The sequence below is a fragment of the Pteronotus mesoamericanus genome, unplaced genomic scaffold (assembly GCF_021234165.1).
Source record: "Pteronotus mesoamericanus isolate MK-2021 breed Mesoamerican mustached bat unplaced genomic scaffold, CSHL_Meso_final scaffold_36, whole genome shotgun sequence".
Classification (NCBI taxonomy): domain Eukaryota; kingdom Metazoa; phylum Chordata; class Mammalia; order Chiroptera; family Mormoopidae; genus Pteronotus; species Pteronotus mesoamericanus.
Window position 1 is genome coordinate 17,684,774 of NW_026555313.1, and position 17,661 is coordinate 17,702,434.

The 17,661-nt window shown below is 42.2% G+C and overlaps 1 protein-coding gene across 17 annotated transcripts in view; it reads left to right on the forward strand.

The window, feature by feature from the left end:
- The window catches only part of NCAM1 (neural cell adhesion molecule 1), a 316,687-nt gene that overhangs the window by 258,441 nt on the left and 40,585 nt on the right, over positions 1-17,661 (forward strand). For 6 of the 17 annotated variants that reach the window (XM_054592466.1, XM_054592472.1, XM_054592468.1 and 3 more), the window contains exons 8-13: positions 5,774-5,916; positions 11,904-11,933; positions 15,363-15,513; positions 15,887-16,071; positions 16,434-16,530; positions 16,848-17,018. In XM_054592466.1, coding sequence (XP_054448441.1) covers positions 5,774-5,916; positions 11,904-11,933; positions 15,363-15,513; positions 15,887-16,071; positions 16,434-16,530; positions 16,848-17,018 — 777 coding nt within the window. Of the gene's footprint in view, positions 1-5,773; positions 5,917-11,903; positions 11,934-15,359; positions 15,514-15,886; positions 16,072-16,433; positions 16,531-16,847; positions 17,019-17,661 lie in introns of all 17 variants that reach the window. The other 11 variants (XM_054592469.1, XM_054592476.1, XM_054592470.1 and 8 more) reach the window with 2 other exon arrangements.

A 17,661-nucleotide genomic window follows, 5' to 3' on the forward strand; every position in this document is an offset into this window, starting at 1 on the left:
CTTACTGTATCTTTTTCAGTGCACTTATCAATATCTGAACTGTCCTCATTTACATATTTGTTGAGGGGATTATTTGTCTCTCATCTCCACTAAGTGTGTAGACTCCAAGATGGCAGTGTTCTGTCACATAAATTGCTTTATCTCTGGCCCTCTGTTTCCCTTTGCTTCCTTCCCTGACCTATGTGAAACAGTGCCATACAAGTTATGAAAATAGCCCCCCACCTCTCCACTCACTTTGATGTTATAAACTCAGTTAACTTCTATTCATTTAGAACTGAAAAGCATTTTGACCTGACCTTGGAAAAAGAATTTGTGGTGGAGAAATGTTTAACCTAGTGGCTCTCACTCTCCCTGCTCATCTTTTTAAAAGCCATAGATAAGCTGGTCCACTGTAGACGGTGCTACTTAAACAGATGTCAGAGAGGCAGCTCTGGTGTATGAGACTTCCAGGTGGTTTCAGTGTGCACCTGGGGACCTGCTTGGGACCTGCCTGTCTAGCCTGATCAGGAGAACTGGTCTGTGTTTACACTGATCTGTGTTTGTAAACACAGACCTTTGAAAATCAAGCATTTATATGCAGTTGGACTTGCTAATCACAGGTAAATCCTATTTACTCACTAATAACAACTGGGTTTATAAACAGTGTGTCAGTTTTGTTCAGATTAACTCAGTATATAACTGAGTATATACTTGAAAGTGAAAACTAAACTTCTTGGAAAAAAATTCTTGATAGCCTTTTCTCTAATTTTGACTGGTCTTTCTCAGTCACACTGATTGTCAATTTTTTCATATTATAGAGAAAGACACATACATTTATTAATTTATTTCTTCATTTAACAAATATTTTTTGATCACCATCATTGCTAAACAAAGAGGCTACAGAGATAAGTAAGATATGACCCTTTGACCCTGAGATGCACAACAGAGAGATGAACACATAATCATATAAATTATTGATAATATTTAGATAGTGTCAGTGTAAAAACTGAGTGGCTGGTATGGGCCCAGCCATTGCCAAGGTTACAAGGATGAATAACATGAACTCTGTTCTTATCAGTGGGTTCACAGGCTAATGTAGATGGTCAACACCAAGGTTTTAATCCTTTATAATGACTTCATTATAGTCACATGCATAGTGTTCTGTAGGAAAGGAGCTCTAGCCTTGCATGATGGAAGTTAGAGAAGCCCTTGCCAACGATCTTCTAGTAAACAAACAGGAATTTCCCAGAAGAGGAAGGATGGGTGAGCATTTCAGGCCACACATGCACAGGCTTCTTGTGGACAGGGACCTGTGTCCATTCTACCCACAGATGTACACCCAGCACCTAGAGCAGTGCCTGCCATGTAATTGGTAGCAGTATTTGAATAAATGAGAGAGTAGCAATTAGTTTTGTGTGAATTAAGCATAATGCACATGGAAAAGAGATGATCCTAGAAATGAATACTCAAAATTTGTTTTTAGGAAATTCTTTTAGATATTAGCCCTATAAAATAATAACAGTAATATCGAGCGGAGCAGAGAGCACTTATAATGTGACGAGCACTTATAATGTGACAAACACTATGTGAAGTACTATTCATAAATTAGTTCTTTTAATCCTCAACGCAACCCTATGAGGTAGATTTAATTATTATCCCCATTTTACAAATGAGAAAACTAAGCACAGAGAGATTCAAACCCAAGCTTCATCCAAGGTTCAAAACCAAGTTTTTAAGTCCAGTCCCTCAGCTATCAGTGGCAGTTGCTACTCCACGAAACCCAATTTAACACATATTATAAATACATTACATATGGGCCCTGACTGGTGTGGCTCGAGTAGCAGGTTGGACATTGTCCTGAAAACTGAAAGGTTGCCAGTTTGACTTCCATCAGGGCACATGCCTGGGTTGCAAGTTCGGTCCCCTATCGGGGTAGATATGAGAAGCAACCAATCGATGTTTCCCTCTCACATCGGTGGTTCTCTCCAACTCTTCCTTCCTCCCTTCCCCTTCTCTAAAAATAAAAACAAATAAAAAATTTTCAATTACATATGGTATGACTGGTCATAGTGAAATTAGTAGGCTCTTCCTTTACCACATGGATAACTTGGTTTCTCTACAGAAGTACATTCAGCTCTAACCTGACTGTCAAGAATAGGACTTGGCTTCTCTCCCAGCCTCCCCAGTGGACATAGCTACACTAGGAAGGAGCTGTGTGGGGCCATGCTGGAGTGAAGGGAGTGAGTGAGGTCAGGGAGGTAGGCGATGAAGTAAGAAAAGTGAGACATAAGAACAATGTCAGGGCAGGGTTTGTCTTTCCTCCCACCCCCCTCACCATGCATCCCACCTTGCACCTCTATCTCTCACTACCACCCCCACCCCAGCTCTACTACCACAGTTTCTTTCCCAAGATTGCAGACAGGGGAATGTACACTAGGCAGCTCAGTAGAGCAAACACAAGTGACGTGGCCAGACTCCTGCAGAGAAAGGTAAGGAAACCATAGACTCTTAGAGACCATGTCTAATCCAACCCCCTCCAGAATGAGAATCCTCCTCTGTGATGTCTGTAACCTGTTACCCATTTAGACTCTCCTTTCTGTCTCCATTCATGTTCTTGACCTCCTTTGTCGCCTCTTCCACTGCCCCTCCCCCAACCCGGTTTAGGAGATTGGCACTTGGGCCAGGGAACAAGGTGGGAAGGGGCTGGCTAGTTAGGACTTCATCTTCCACACTTTCTCTCCCTCTCCTACCCCTCTGGTTTGCCAACTGGGAATAGCACTTGGGGGAGAAATAGGGCAGGTTCACCAGTGACAGCAGAGTCAGCAGCAATGAGGTGGGGGAGCAAAGAAACGTGTAGCTTAGATAATAAAGTGCTCAGAACTCCTATGGCTTCAAGAAGGGATGGCAATTAGTGTGTTAGGGGCATGTCTAAATTAGGGCCTGCCATAATTGCACCTAACTGACATCATTCTTTCCTAAGAGAGGGAAACATTTTAGCATGCATTGCCCTAGTTATCAGCCAAACGTTCTTTTTACTACGTAGTCACATCCTCCTTCCTTTAAATTTGGTGGTGAATTTCCATTGCTCCTCTCCCTATGGGCCTTTCTGAAGAAATATTTTTGTCTCCACAGATTCTTATTTTGCTCATACGAATGCTCTTAATGTCTCAGGCTGCAGAGGGCTTAGGCAAGTTTACCGATGGGAAGAAGCTTTGCTTAGCTGACCCGTAAGGACCAAAGCAGCCCTTGTGAGTGACAGCAAAAGACAAATGGGGCTGAAGGAAGGCATATCTGGTCATGTCCAACCTCTCAGTTCACAGAAGCCAGACTCTATAGCCCTTCTTGGTCTAGGCTTGCAGAAACCTGGATTGAAATGAAAGTAGATAAGGCTGGCTCTCACTGGCAAGACACAGAGCTGTGGACATGTTGGAAGACGAGAGCAGGTGGGCTCACAGGAGGATCCTTGGGGAGAAGGGCAATGGAAAAATCTGAGGCATTAGATGCTATGCAGCAGGTGGAGACTAGAACAGGGATCCAGTCAAGGCCTCACAATAGAGGCTAAATAAGATGGTGCACTACCAGCCATAGATAAAACCTGGACAGATTCCTCTAGCTGCTGGTATGCAAAGAGAAGTAACTGCGTCTGTCCCTGTTTGACCATTGCCCCAGTGTAATTATTCAGAGCACTCCTTTTCACTCTCAACTGTGCCGCCATTTGGACAGTAACTTGCATTGCTATTCTGTTTCCAAGGCAGTATTCTAAGCCTTCAGTTAGTTCTGATAATAGTCTCATTTCCAGAGTACAGAGAGGTTATCAGTGAGAACCTCTCTTGCTTTCCTTCCAACAGCCCTCTGTAGACCATACAAAATTAGTCATTGTTAACAATCTTTTTAATAAGAATATAGTTTTCCTTTTTCCAGAGACTTGTACGATGCACCCTTTATAACTATCTACAAAATGGAGCCTCCAAGACCAAATACTATTAATAGACATTAACTTGTCCTCTGTCTTCTGTTAACCTTTTGCTGCCGGGACAAAGTGCTGTGGGTCAGATCACAACATCTGACTAGGTTTCCAGGGCCCAGGATCCCTATAAATGCCTCCAACACCACCCCCCTCCGAAAAAAAACACAGTTTTATTTTAGTGAATTCAGTTATTAGATGATTTCTCTAACTTCTCAATCTGTGATTTTAGCAGGATAGAAATTCAGCTTTTCTTTTACCTGTCTAAAACCTCCTTTTCCACAGCACTTAACCCTTACTTCATCCAATGTGGGTTGTATCCTTTTTCAAAGTCCTATTTATCAATGCCTTCCTAAAGGAAAACCTTACTCGTGTGGACTCCATCAATTCCGATTTGTGATCATTTGGCCACATTGGATTGAAAAGTGCCTATGTACTAGCCAGCTGATAGTGCAGATTGACTTTAGGAGAATATTTGAACTATGTGGTAGTTTTATATAGAAGCAGATATTTTCTACAGAAAATGCATGGCTCTATCATTATTTTCTGTTTATTAAAGCAGAGTCAAGGGCCTCAACTGGGAAGATGTATATAGGCAATAGTTTATTAGCTTATTTGAGGTTACTGTATGAATTTGAATATAAAGGAAATGCAGTTCTTTCAAAAATTATCCATAATTCTCATTTATTTATTTATTTTTGTTTATCTAGGCTGGCCTTTTCCTCTATTAGTGAAATAACTTACATTTGTGCAGTGTTATCTTTTCTCTTCTATGGAAGGTTTAGCAATTTCAGAGTATAATTGTTTTAAATTGGGAAAATTCAATTTTCTCTAATGTTTTAACATTTAACTCAGCTTTGAATGCTTGTGCTTTCTTGCATTACCCAAAACATTTGGAAAATGAACTCATCTCCTTCCCATCCCAGCCCCATTCACAGCCCCAACTTACTCGCCACATTTCCTTACTTGAGTTAACGCTAACACAGCTTTTCTAGTCATTACAAATCTCAGAGTCATTTGGCTCCTTCTCAGGCCTTCTTTTGTTTCTTACCCTCTACCTCCTTGCCACTGCCCATTAATCCTTCTCTCGCATCTCCCTCAAAGCTGTCCTTTCTGTTCCCTCCGAGATGGCCTCGATTGGGACTGCATTACAGCACATCCAGGGGCACTGCCAGAGCTTCCAAACTGGTTTTCCTACATCAAGGTTTTCTCCTTGCAAAATTGCCTTGAATTTTTTCTAGATTAACCTTCTTGTAAGACAAATGATCATTTCATCCTTCTAATCAAATGTTGTCAATGGGTCTCCACCTGACACAGGATAAAATTCAGGCAAGAGCTTTAACCGTGATCAAGACTCTCTATGCCAGGATCTAACCTTGTCTCTCTCTGCTTTGACACACACATATGGCTCTCTTCCCAACCTTTCTTCACATAGTCCTGTTTTTTTGCTTTTATTCAAGCAGTTTCCTACCCTTGGAATGACTCCATCTCCACCCCAAAGTTTCACTTACTAAAATCCGCATGGCCCAGCCCAAAAACAGGGTCCTCCCTTAGACCACAACTGGAGGAGTGCTCTTCCTCTGCTCCATGCCTTCTGCCCCCATTGCCCTTACTTAGCTCTCTTGCTATACAGAATGTTGTTTCTATTACTGTCATTTGGTGTTGTCATGTGACTACTTTGTGGTAAGCTCCTGGGGGCTTCACCACCTAGAATACAGCCTTATACTTAGGAAGTAGATAACCTTTGTTGTATGGGTGCATGTTACCATTTAAACTTAGAAAGCTAAAAATATTAGATAAACATTACAGGAATGTTTTTTGCCTTTTCAGCAAAACCCAAAATCACGTATGTAGAAAACCAGACTGCTATGGAACTGGAGGAACAGGTCACTCTTACCTGTGAAGCCTCAGGCGACCCCATTCCCTCTATCACCTGGAGAACTTCCACCCGAAACATCAGCAGTGAAGAAAAGGTATAATGTCGCCCAAGAGTTTCAGGGCCATGGAACGCAGACTTGAAGCAGATCGAGTCCGCCCCATGCCCAGTTCTCTTCGGTGAGCCAGAAGGTGGGACGAGGTCACTGGAGGCTGAAAGCAGGTTCTGTGGCCTTCTTCTCCAGCCTGCCTGGATACAGCCTGCTCAGCATCCTCTGGCAATGGAAGGGGTACAATTCTTGCAGATTTGTAGGGGTGTGATGTTAGTGGGTATGGTCAAGGCAGACCCCAGTTCTGGGGAGGAAGGGGACAGTGAGTTTCCAACATAGGGTTATGAGGCTGTGAGGAACAAGGCAAAATGAATGTCCTAGTGCTCCAGGTGATTTCATCCTCATCTCAGGGGCAGCCAAGGGAGTGTCTTCTGGAAATCAGAGAGTCAGAATAAGCCTATCAGTGCCTTTCCTCATGCTTTGTATGCTCATGCTATATGTGCACTATATGCACAAAAGCTTGGTTGCCTTTGTGTCTGCCTGTATTCTCAATCACAATTGTATATCATTTTGATCTAAAGGCAAAAATAATTAGCAGTTTCCACATGATGATGATAGTACTGGGCTCTACAATACATTCACTGAGAGGCTAAGAACAATGTAACAAACTTCCTGACAATTTTAAATGACAGGGAAGATTTAATTTTAAAACATGTGGACTTACAGACCACCAGAAAGCTGTCTTTATTATTGACAGTATATAATAATTGAGATGACCCCACATTATGCAACCCTTGCTATTGAATGGGCCAAAAGCAAGAGGAGGAAGAAGCTTGGTTTTAGAGCAACTTAAACTATCTTATGGCACTTCTCCAATCTCATCTCATATATCCTGTAGTAATGAGCTTCATTTAGTTGGCCAAAGCTTTGTCACCTATTCAGAAGTAATGGCCTTAGATTAAAAGGACATTTATAATGGATTTCTTATTGACCAGAATGTCAGAAATGATAGATCTTCACTCTTCTGCCTACCTAAAGGAGATCCCTGAAAGGGTAAACTCAAGTAAAGCCAAAAAGGAATAGTGTGACATACTAGAGCCAGATTTGGGATCTGCATCTGAGGAACTGATTTCTGTCCCACTAATAGAAAGAAAAAGAAATCAAAAGGGACAGAAATTACTGTTCCAAAACAAATTATTTTTTGCAAGTTTTACTTCCAGAGTTGAGTCCTACTCAACAAAAACTCAACTGAGGAACTGCTAAGTATTTTTGAAACTCACATATGCTGCTCGATATTGTACTGGATTAAGAAATATGGTTTTTACTTGGATACTTTCTTTATCAATATTGAAATTAAGCCCTCAGCTCAGATTTCAGCTCCCATGATGTGTGCTACGTGGATTGAATGTACATTTCAGGGCTTAAACCAGAGGGCCACAGTTTGACAGATTTTTCTTTATCAGACTTGAGAGCAGATTTATCCAGAATGACCCAGTGTATATCTTTGACCTCAGTGAAGGACAGAAATAATATCTATCCCAGATAAGTGATGCTTTAAATTCTGTATCTTTTCTAGGAATAGCTCAACAGCCAAGCTAGACCAGAAGGGATATTAAAATTTGTGCCTACTTCAGGTCCTTTAATAGGCTGACACTTTTGGATTGTATCTGTGAATTTGTTTTTATAGAATGAGAACCAGGCACTCATACACATTCATACTTACTAAATAGTGACCCAAAGGTGTTCAGCAGAGAGTGTTTCAAGCCAAGTAGGCTTCGTATAATTTACTTATCACTGTAGATCATTTGTCTCAATCTGAGATAATTATTTAAGCCCAACCACATAGGTTATATTGTGGTTTCTTTCACTATAGACTGCCTTCAGGTTTACCTGAAGTGACATTACTGGAACATGAGTGAATCAATGTTAGAATAAGTCCTCCAAGCTAGCTAGTGATGTGATACCAGATTAACATATCTGCCTAAATAAAGCCCTGTTATAGAAAAGTTGCCATTTCTATTAATTATATATTGACATCAAAGAGGCATGATATCTATCTTATACATCGATAACTAATAATTAAGAAAACAACGGTGGCCTCTTCATGGGCAATTAGACTCCAGATAATAAATTTCACTTTTGCTTTGGTAGCTGTTCCTCATGTGCAACTCCATCTGAAGTTGCATGATACATAATTAGGTATCAGGTGAATTGATACCTAGAGTCACTGAATGATAGAAATAGAAGAAAACAATTTTCTTTTTTAAATCAGGATGATATGCTAAACAGTTAGGAATAGACCATTGTATCAAACTGCCAAGGTAAAGAAGGCTCCTGAGAATTAGATCACATAAAATGCCAGAATCATAGAAGGTTGGAAGGAAGTCACCCTTTGAGGTTATTTAGTCTTACCTGGCTCCTGCCTGAAAGTGATGGTGTCAGTCCTCTGCAAGGCAGTTGGCCAATGCTGATAATCAGGAAGGTCTGCTTCCTTGCCCCTTCTGCTTCTCAGTATTCCTACCTCTGCCACTCAGCCTTTGTATGAAAGCCTGTAAAGTAGCTGTTCGATTTTTTTTTTTAGTCAGTCTGTTCTTCTGCACCTTACCAGTTATCCTCTAATAGATGGTTTTGCTTCACTTGTGGTGCCCAGTGCCACTGATACAGACTTCCATGGGGTCATTGCTCTCTTGATCTGGACACCATAATGCAGTTAAAGTTGCATTAGCCGTTTAGCAATTCCTTCATCTTGTTGCCTCATGTCGAGCTTGTGGTCAACTAATATGTTTTTTATATGAACTGCATTTAAGCCACGTGTCACCTATTCCATTCTTATGCAATTGATTGTTTACCCAATCATGCAGAATTTTATATTTATTTCTGTTAAAAAATTTATTTGTTTGGTTGCAAATCAGTGTTTCTCAGTGGGGTCACTATGTAAATTTGGGAAGACTGTTCCTTTACTGGCACTGTCTCTTGTGCTTTGCAAGATATTTAGCACCCTAATCCCCTCCCTGCCTAAATATAAGTAGGTTATTGTGATTACCAAAATTCCACATGCACAAACACTGTCTGGCTTGAGAACAACCATTTGAGTCCACTTTCTGACCAGTAAAGAGTGCTTTTCATTATAACTGTTCTTTAAAGGTCTGCGGGACCATAGAATTGCAATCCACATGGCCCCTCTATTTTACTTATATATATTGAAGGTAATGAGGTCTAGCAGTCAGTGGTGACCCCGGCCTGAGCACAAGGCCCAACAGCAACAATGCAGTGGTCTTCCCCATGCAACTGTCATCTAGCATGGTTTTAGTTATTGCTCCAACCTTATGTGAACACTTATTCTAAATACCTTTGTCTAGGTCACTGGTAAAAGTGTTGACTGGGACAGGGGCAAGTACAGAGCCCTTAGAATGCCACCGGGGCTTCCTCTGTGTCAGTGGCTAAGAAGGTAGAGCACCAAATGCCAGAGTGTGCTCTCATGATTTTAATGATTTCTGTGGAGGGCTCAATGATTCCTTTAATAAAGTTAGTCCCAATATAAGCTAATTACAGCAGCCTAGTCTTTTGCTTCACTGAGAAGAGAATAGAAAAGGCTTTCAACCATAGACACATAGTGACTTTCTAATGAAATACCTATGTTTTTCTTCATTAAAAAAAGGAAGATAAAAAACAAAAACCAGAACAGTGAGCCTGCATGTCACTCCCTGTCTTTGATCGTGTCTCGTTAAGTCTAATCACATGTTAGATTTATTATTATCGATCTACTAAGTTTCAGCTAGTCAAGTTGGTTTCACTCCACAACTGATAATAGCTAGGCTAAGTTTGGGTCATTAAGACTATTCGAGTAGATCATTTGTCTGAAAGTTCATTCATTTTTTAGTGATCACTATTATGTTGACAAAAAACAAAACATATTTGAAATGGGTCAGTGTGACCGATGCATATGGAGGTCATTGTGACAATGCAGATACAAAGAAAGTTTGTGTTTCCACACCATTTCATTACTCTTTCTGGCCAAACTCATTTTAACTATTGCCAGGCACTCGAGTGAGTAGCACTAATTCCCAAATACCCTTTACATATTGAATGAGACTTCTAAATGATAATTTGTGTCATCTATCTCTGGCAGAAGAGATTCATTGTGTGCTTGTTTGAACATGCCTTTGAAATGACTGGTAACAGAAAGCACCTGAATCCTTAATGTTTAAGGAAAAGGAGAGGGATAAAGAGTTGAAATCAGAAGAGAGAAACAGAAGAAATGAGAAACATCATGAACCTTGAATTTTTAGCTGACCAAGTAGCCCACAAATGCAAGACCTTTTAATATTCTGGATTCTCTGCAAACTGGAGATTTTTATCACCAGGAAGAATTCCTCATTCAATATAAACAAGTTGCTCACTTTCAAAACTGGAAAAGGTGCCTGCATCAAGCAGTCAGAGGCTTGCTTATCCAGGGTGTGGGCAAATGTCTAACAGGGAATACTTTAGAATAAGTGGTGGGATGTTTCACTTTAATTTATATACATATTCCTGCAGGCTTGTAAGATAATAAAACATGAATATGAAAAAAAATACAATTTTTGGAATAATACTAATCATATTCTAATTTTTTGTGTGTGTGTATTTGCATATCAGGTTGTCTTAAAGTAGGCCACACACCTTCACCAAATTGTCAGGGACAAGGCATATCGTATCATTCCACCAGGCACAGTTGCTAGTTCAAGCAATTAGAAACATTGTGTTACTAGCAACTACTTATTCTAAAAACTACAAGACCATAAGCATTTGGGAGAAGATGCAAGTAGGATCAGATCTGGAAAACAAACAACTCCATATGCTATCGCCCTTAAAAAAATTATATCTTGATTCATGCAGCCCTGGCATGTGACAGACAAGCTTCTAAATGATGTGGAATTGGCAACCACATTTGACATGTTGGCCCACTGTTACTTTGCATGTTCCTCTGTTCCCCTTTCTTCTTCATTCCAACATCATGTGACAAAATCCAACATTTCCACCTTCATGTCTCTCACAAGAGCTCCTTGCATTTGGTGGGCTCTCACTAAATGTTTGCTAACTCATTTGCATTTCCTGGATTGCCTTGCTGTGCCTCTGGCATCTTTTCTATTCTTTTTCCATCTGAACATCAGGGACAATCCGGCAGCCGTGCTGTCTAATAGAAAGAACAATGCAGGGTATGATATTTTTGACTTACCGTAACAAAACAGAAAAACTGTAAGCAGAGTAGATCCCCAAGTTCCAGATAAATAAAAACAGTCTAGGTGCAGGTAAGAAAAGACCCATCCTCTCTGTCCCTGAGTTGGCCCACTTTGTTGTGAACGCTGTGCTTGATGAAGATGGCGCATGCTCAAGCTTGCATGCCACACGGCCATTCCTCTACCTCGAAGGGCTGACTGGGGCCCTACCACAGCGTTCAGAGTTTGGTGTCCTCAAAGCTTCCTGACCTATAGTCTCAAGGACTTAATTCTTCTCCTTCCTAATGTGCCTCTATGCTGTTTTTCTTCCTGTTGTTCCTTTTTTATAAAAATAAAAATTTTAGTTTTGATAGTATGCATGCAGAGTTATAAAATGCATGAGCACAAGATGACATTAGTGTATTTGTGATAAGCTATCGGATAAAATCCAAAGGAGGAAACTTACTCTATAAGTATCTCCAGATTATGTGGTTAGAACTAGTAATGTCACCAAATACTACGAGGAATATTCAAGACATTTTGGAATAGGAGCAGTCTCTAGTATGTCTGCTGTTATCCATATGTATGTCTACCAAAGATTAGGCAAGACTTTACCTTTGAATTATACATCATAATGTGGGGTGGGGGAAGCTGAACCTAAGTTAAGTCCTAAATTAAATTGGGTAATAAACACACCATTGAAAGTGGGCCTTGGAAAAATTCTGAATTAAAAAGAAGCTGCATGTACACGGAATGCCGTGTGATACATCAACTCTCTAAAGCAACATGTTGTAAAATTTTACTACTTTCTTGTTGTGTTTTATATCTTGTTCTCTCCAGGCTTCGTGGACTCGACCAGAGAAGCAAGAGGTATAGCTTACCTGACCACTAGCCAGTCTTTAGTTCTGAAAGCATTACAGTTTAACTCATCATTATAGTTAATAACCAGACGCACTAATTAGTAATTTAGTTAAAGAACAGGTCAATAATGGTAGATGTTACTTGGCAATAGTGTCATTTTAGGATGAGCAAACAAGCTGTGTTGGGAGTGGATAAACAAATCCTTATTATTTTCTAAAACTGGATCTTATTCTCTTGATGGTGCTGATAAAATCACATCTGGGTAATTATAGAAATAAATCTCCCCAACTCCCAGGCCAGTCGTTTCTGAGACAGTGAAATTTTTTGACTGTCACCTGGTTGATATGGCTTTGGATCATTAAGTCACAGAGTTAGTGATCTAAAATCCCACTCAGTCCTTTCTTATCCAGCTCAACTCAACTTGTTGCTCATTTATTTTATAATGATTGGTCTTATTGGTCTTGGTAAATTATCATATCCCACCTCATCTGGAAGCAATGCAAATGATGTCTCATTGGTTTCCCGCAAGTTGTTAAACACTATCTATACTACTTTCATAGAGCATTGAATTTATGAGATTAGAATGATTTGACACAAATAGTTTTATGTTTTTAAAAAGTCAGTAGCCTTTGGTCTTTGAAATTTCTCTGACTCCTTGCTTCATTTTGGGTAATGTGGGACATAGTTTGAAAATTGAAGCTAAATAGTAATCTTTAGATTTTAATTGTTACACCCCCAAGATCCTACTCATGATCATGCGTATCATTTTTTACCTGATTTGTGTGATTAAGTGACAGATAGTGAAATAAAAACCAGTATACTTTAGATGAGGTTCAACAATCTAATGTACAAATAATTTTTTTTAAAAAATAGCTTTTGTCTCTTCTCCAGATGAAACTTTGACATTGTAATGCTATAAATGTAGACTCCAGCAAACAATCCTGTAGGTTGTATTATAATGAGATAAATCTATCCTCTTAGTCTTTTTAGAAATGGTAATTATTCAGAAAACATACCTCATGTGTTCAGGTCATGGCTATAAATATTTAATGCTGTTTAATATTTAAAAGTTGACTGCCTGTCCCCAGGCACTGATATTAATTTTTGCACATGAACACACCACCATCATCAAATCTAGTTCATTATAAGCCGTCTTCGCATCAGACCGTCCTCCATGTCATAGGGACTGTAGTTCAGTGCACATCCTCACTGAAATGCTTCCTTTGATGGCGCAGGAACCACTTAGTGCTGTCACAGGCTGGGTGTTTTATTGTTTCAAAGGCATGGACCCACTGGGATTGGGGAAGAGAGAGGAGGGTTAGTTAGTTAGAGAGCTCCTGAGCAGCTGCAGAGCTCCTTCTGCTTGGTCTTACACATCTTCCCCCTGTTATTCTACTTTAGACCTGGCAGAAGGAGGAGCTGAGATTTACCAGGGAGCACTAACACAATGTTAAGAGAACTATTATCATAAGTGGAAATAATGGGCTTACTCCCAGGAAAGCAGACACCACACTCCATTTTCCAGAAGTGCCCTTATCTTCACATCTCACTCTGGACGTAATTGACTTCCAAATGAGTGCCGCCCTTGGGGCCCAGAAGATTCATTCCCTCCTAGTTGTCTCATTCAGAGAGGAAGACCAGAAGTCCAGATGAGCTCAGAAGAGCTCAGAAGGTGGCTTGGGTTATGGCCAATTGCATTCTGTAAGCTCTGAAAAGCCTTAGCCTTTTTACCTGGAAGAAGAAAGACAAAAATGTTTTGATGAGAAGAATAATTTTAATTGTCCTTCATACTCTTGCATAACAGGGTCTTCTTGCCATCATGATCTTTTCTTTCTTGCCCAGAGTTCATCTGCTTTCTCCTCCAGAGCCTGAATTATCAGCATGACTTTTGGTCTGGATGGCTTGCAGGTGGCATTCCCTGACTTTGTCCTAGTGCCAGAGTAAAAATTTCAGAAGGAGGTAGTCCAGTCGCCCTGAAGTACATCTGTGCCCCTAAGAGGGAGAGCTGGGCATCTGGCAAATATTCCCACCATAAATCCTATTGTGAGCCTCTGCAAAATAAGAATTCTTTATAGTAGGCCACCTGCTGGTCTGTTGACATCATGAAATGAGAAAAATTTCCAGAGAAAGAAATTTAGGAAAGAGACCATAGAGAAAGGGAGAGAAAGGTATAGCTGTTGGTACAACCATGTCCTGAAATGGCTGTGAAATGTGATGGGGCTTAAATGGCTGAAATGGATTAGATCTATCAATGACAGTGCAGGGAACTTGTTTGATAGATCTACTGAGACTGCTGACAAGGCCAAAGGTGCCTTGCTTTTGGGGTTCCCAAACTAGCTGCTGTATGACATTGCAGTTCTGGGTTTTGGGCTTTCAAACCAGCATACAAAAAGAATCTGAAGTCAGGTGTTCTTTCATTCTTTAAAGACCCAAGCCCATTGGGTAGCAGATGCCATACATAGGCAGACCACTCACCTGCCCATCTCTACAGAATATTACATACGCTGTAGCTAAGAGTGTGGCCCAACCTACGAAGAGTAAGACTCCTTTAGATTACCAACTCTCTGGAGGATCTGAACTTGGGCCACATGCTCAGCCTTTTCCTAGACCAGCAACCATTTTATCTACAGTGTCAAGGGGAGAAACCCCTTGGAAATATTCTAGTACCCATTGCCTAGGGATCATATGCTTATATCCTTTTTGACCAATCAGTGTAATTCCAGAGACTCAGAAAGCCAATTATAGTATCAAGGGCTAGTAAATGGTGATGACTGTGGTGTCAAGGATCTCAGATCTACCTGGGACTCTCTGTACCTCCATCCCTGGAGAGGGGACCCAGTTACCCACCCTTACTTCCAGCTCAGCAGCTCCTGACTTCTGTCTGAATTGTTGGGCTTTTTAAAAACCATAAAATCATTTTACTTTTAAGCATTCAGGAAAGTGAAGCATCTGTATAAATATAGGTTTCCTATATAATTTTTTACATTTTGACACATTTGGATTTCCCATGATGTGTGCATGCACTGTGGGACTGGAAGACAGGCAGACTGCTGGAAGGGAAGGAGGGGAGTACAGATTTCCTGAATCTCACAAGGTAGTGCTGCTTCTGCGTGGAATACCTGCTGGTCAGGGCTCTGCTTCCATTTTAGACATGCCAAACGAAGTCTTCTTGAGGGACCTTAATTGTCCTTGATCCAAACCATCTTGTCACACAGCTAGACTGCTTGACATAAACTGAGTCCCAGTTTCTGTTTTGGATACACCCTGGTTCCCATGGTGCTCTCTGCAGCCTCCCCCACTATTTGGTACCTCAAGTGAAACTTAGATATTGGCAGAGAGAGGAGAGAGCTTGTGAGGTTGGTCACGCACAAGCGATGGCCTGGTTTCCTAGCCCCCGGCCTGCCTTGGGCTCTGATGCTCTTTGTTCCCTCCTAGCAGACTCTGGATGGGCACATGGTGGTGCGCAGCCACGCCCGCGTGTCATCCCTGACGCTGAAGAGCATCCAGTATACAGACGCGGGAGAATACATCTGCACTGCCAGCAACACTATCGGCCAGGACTCCCAGTCCATGTACCTCGAAGTACAGTGTGAGGAATAACTTCAGGAAGACCTGGGTGGGGAGGAGCCCTGGAGGGTCTGCATGAAAGGGGAAAATAGCTGCTAGAAACCAAGCTGCACCCAGTGAGCTCCACTCATCTTCCTTGTGGCAGTTGGCCCTAAGACCATTTCAGAGTTGTGTCCCAAGGTCACCTCCTGACACCATCCCCAGGCTCCTTATAAGCCTGCATGCCCTCTGTGTTCCCATGTAGCTCACAGGACTGCTGTAACAGCCCCAACTTCTACTGTACCCTGGCACTGGCTCTGCTTCAGGGCACACCCACCTCCCCGTGCCAGGAGGCAGGATATGTAGGGCTCCGTCATAGTGGCAGTCTTCCCGACAGTCATTGCTATTCATTGCAGATACCCCCAAGCTGCAGGGCCCTGTGGCTGTGTACACTTGGGAGGGGAACCAGGTAAACATCACCTGCGAGGTATCTGCCTACCCCAGTGCCACAATCTCATGGTTCCGAGATGGTCAGCTGCTGCCCAGTTCCAACTACAGCAATATCAAGATCTATAGCACATCCTCTGCCAGCTACCTGGAGGTGAGTGGGGGTGGTGGCAGTGGGCAGGGTGGAAAAGGCACAGATTGACTATGGACCGGCTCCTGTATGCAGCTACAATCCCTCTTGCCTATCTGGCGTGTCCTGAGCTGGGAGCCACTAACCAGAGAAGAAACTGAGCTTTGGCCAGCCCCTTTCCTCTCCCTGGGCAACCTCCGGCCTGGATGGCAGAGCGTGACTCTTCCCTGAGCCCCTTCTCTGTTCTCTCTGGCTTAAGTGTGGGCTGGAACTAATGATTCCTGCTTTACTGGTTCTATTCTTTACTAATTTAACCTAATAAACAAGGCTCTGAGACTATGACCATCCCAAAGTACATATAACCCAAGAGCTCCTTCTTTCTAAAGGTGACCCCAGACTCTGAAAATGATTTTGGAAACTACAACTGCACTGCAGTGAACCGCATTGGACAGGAGTCTTTGGAATTTATCCTTGTCCAAGCAGGTGAGCACCCCATACGGCTGCACTACCCTTCAAACCCTTGCCAGCCCATTTTATGTCCTTTCTTGATGGCAGGAGAGTGAGAAGAAGCAAGGGCCAAGGTCAGCCAAGCCAGAGGTCAAAAATCAAGACCAATAGGGGCCTGAGGGTCTGGGCACAGGGCATGTGGGGAGAAAATCACATGGTGAGGTGGACTGGGAAGATAGGATACAGGCAACAGGATTTCAAGACTGAGCAGGAATGAGAGAGAGATGCTTTGTGATTGTGCGTTGTGTCCTGCCTGGGGCTTACCTGGGTCTCCATATGTGTTCTCCGCATAGACACCCCATCTTCACCATCCATCGACCAGGTGGAGCCATACTCTAGTACAGCACAGGTGCAGTTTGATGAGCCAGAGGCCACAGGTGGGGTGCCCATCCTCAAATACAAGGCTGAGTGGAAAGCGGCGGATGAGGAAATGTGGCACTTCAAGTGGTATGATGCCAAAGAAGGTGAGTCAGGAAACGTCTTTGTTTCCTCTAGAGTGATGAGTCACTCAGCGTTGGGCACACATTCACCCTATGTTTATTGGATCCTGGCACCCTGACTGCCCATTTGGGTAGGGTTAGCACACCCCTCTCACATACTGGGGTTGGCCAGACGCCATCATCTGCCATCCTGTTTGTGCTCCAACACCATCGCCATCCCCTCAGAATCAGGGCACGGTCACATCTCATGTGGACTTGTTGCCCATCTGCCCCCTGGTACTTCAGAGCCTGGTTCCCATGACTCTGCCAGGACGGAGGAGGCCATCTCAACCACATGCCCATCAGAGGCCCTACTTAGCTGCGGAGCACAGCCAGGCGAGTCCAGTCCACCTGACTCCGAATATGTGGGTTACATATGCTGCAGGGTCCCTGCTGTCACCCGGCAGTCCTGCTTGGGTACATTCAGAGACTGTCATGTAATTATAATATTATAGTATTAACCAAATAAGCAGAACCAGCAAGACAAGTCTGCTCTTAAATCAATCCCGTGATACATTTCCAATGAAAGATTTTTAAAATGTCCTTTGGATGACTGCAATTTGAAGATTCTGAACCCAAACCATTTTTCCTAAGGGACTGAGTATATTTATGTCCAAATCCCCTTGTG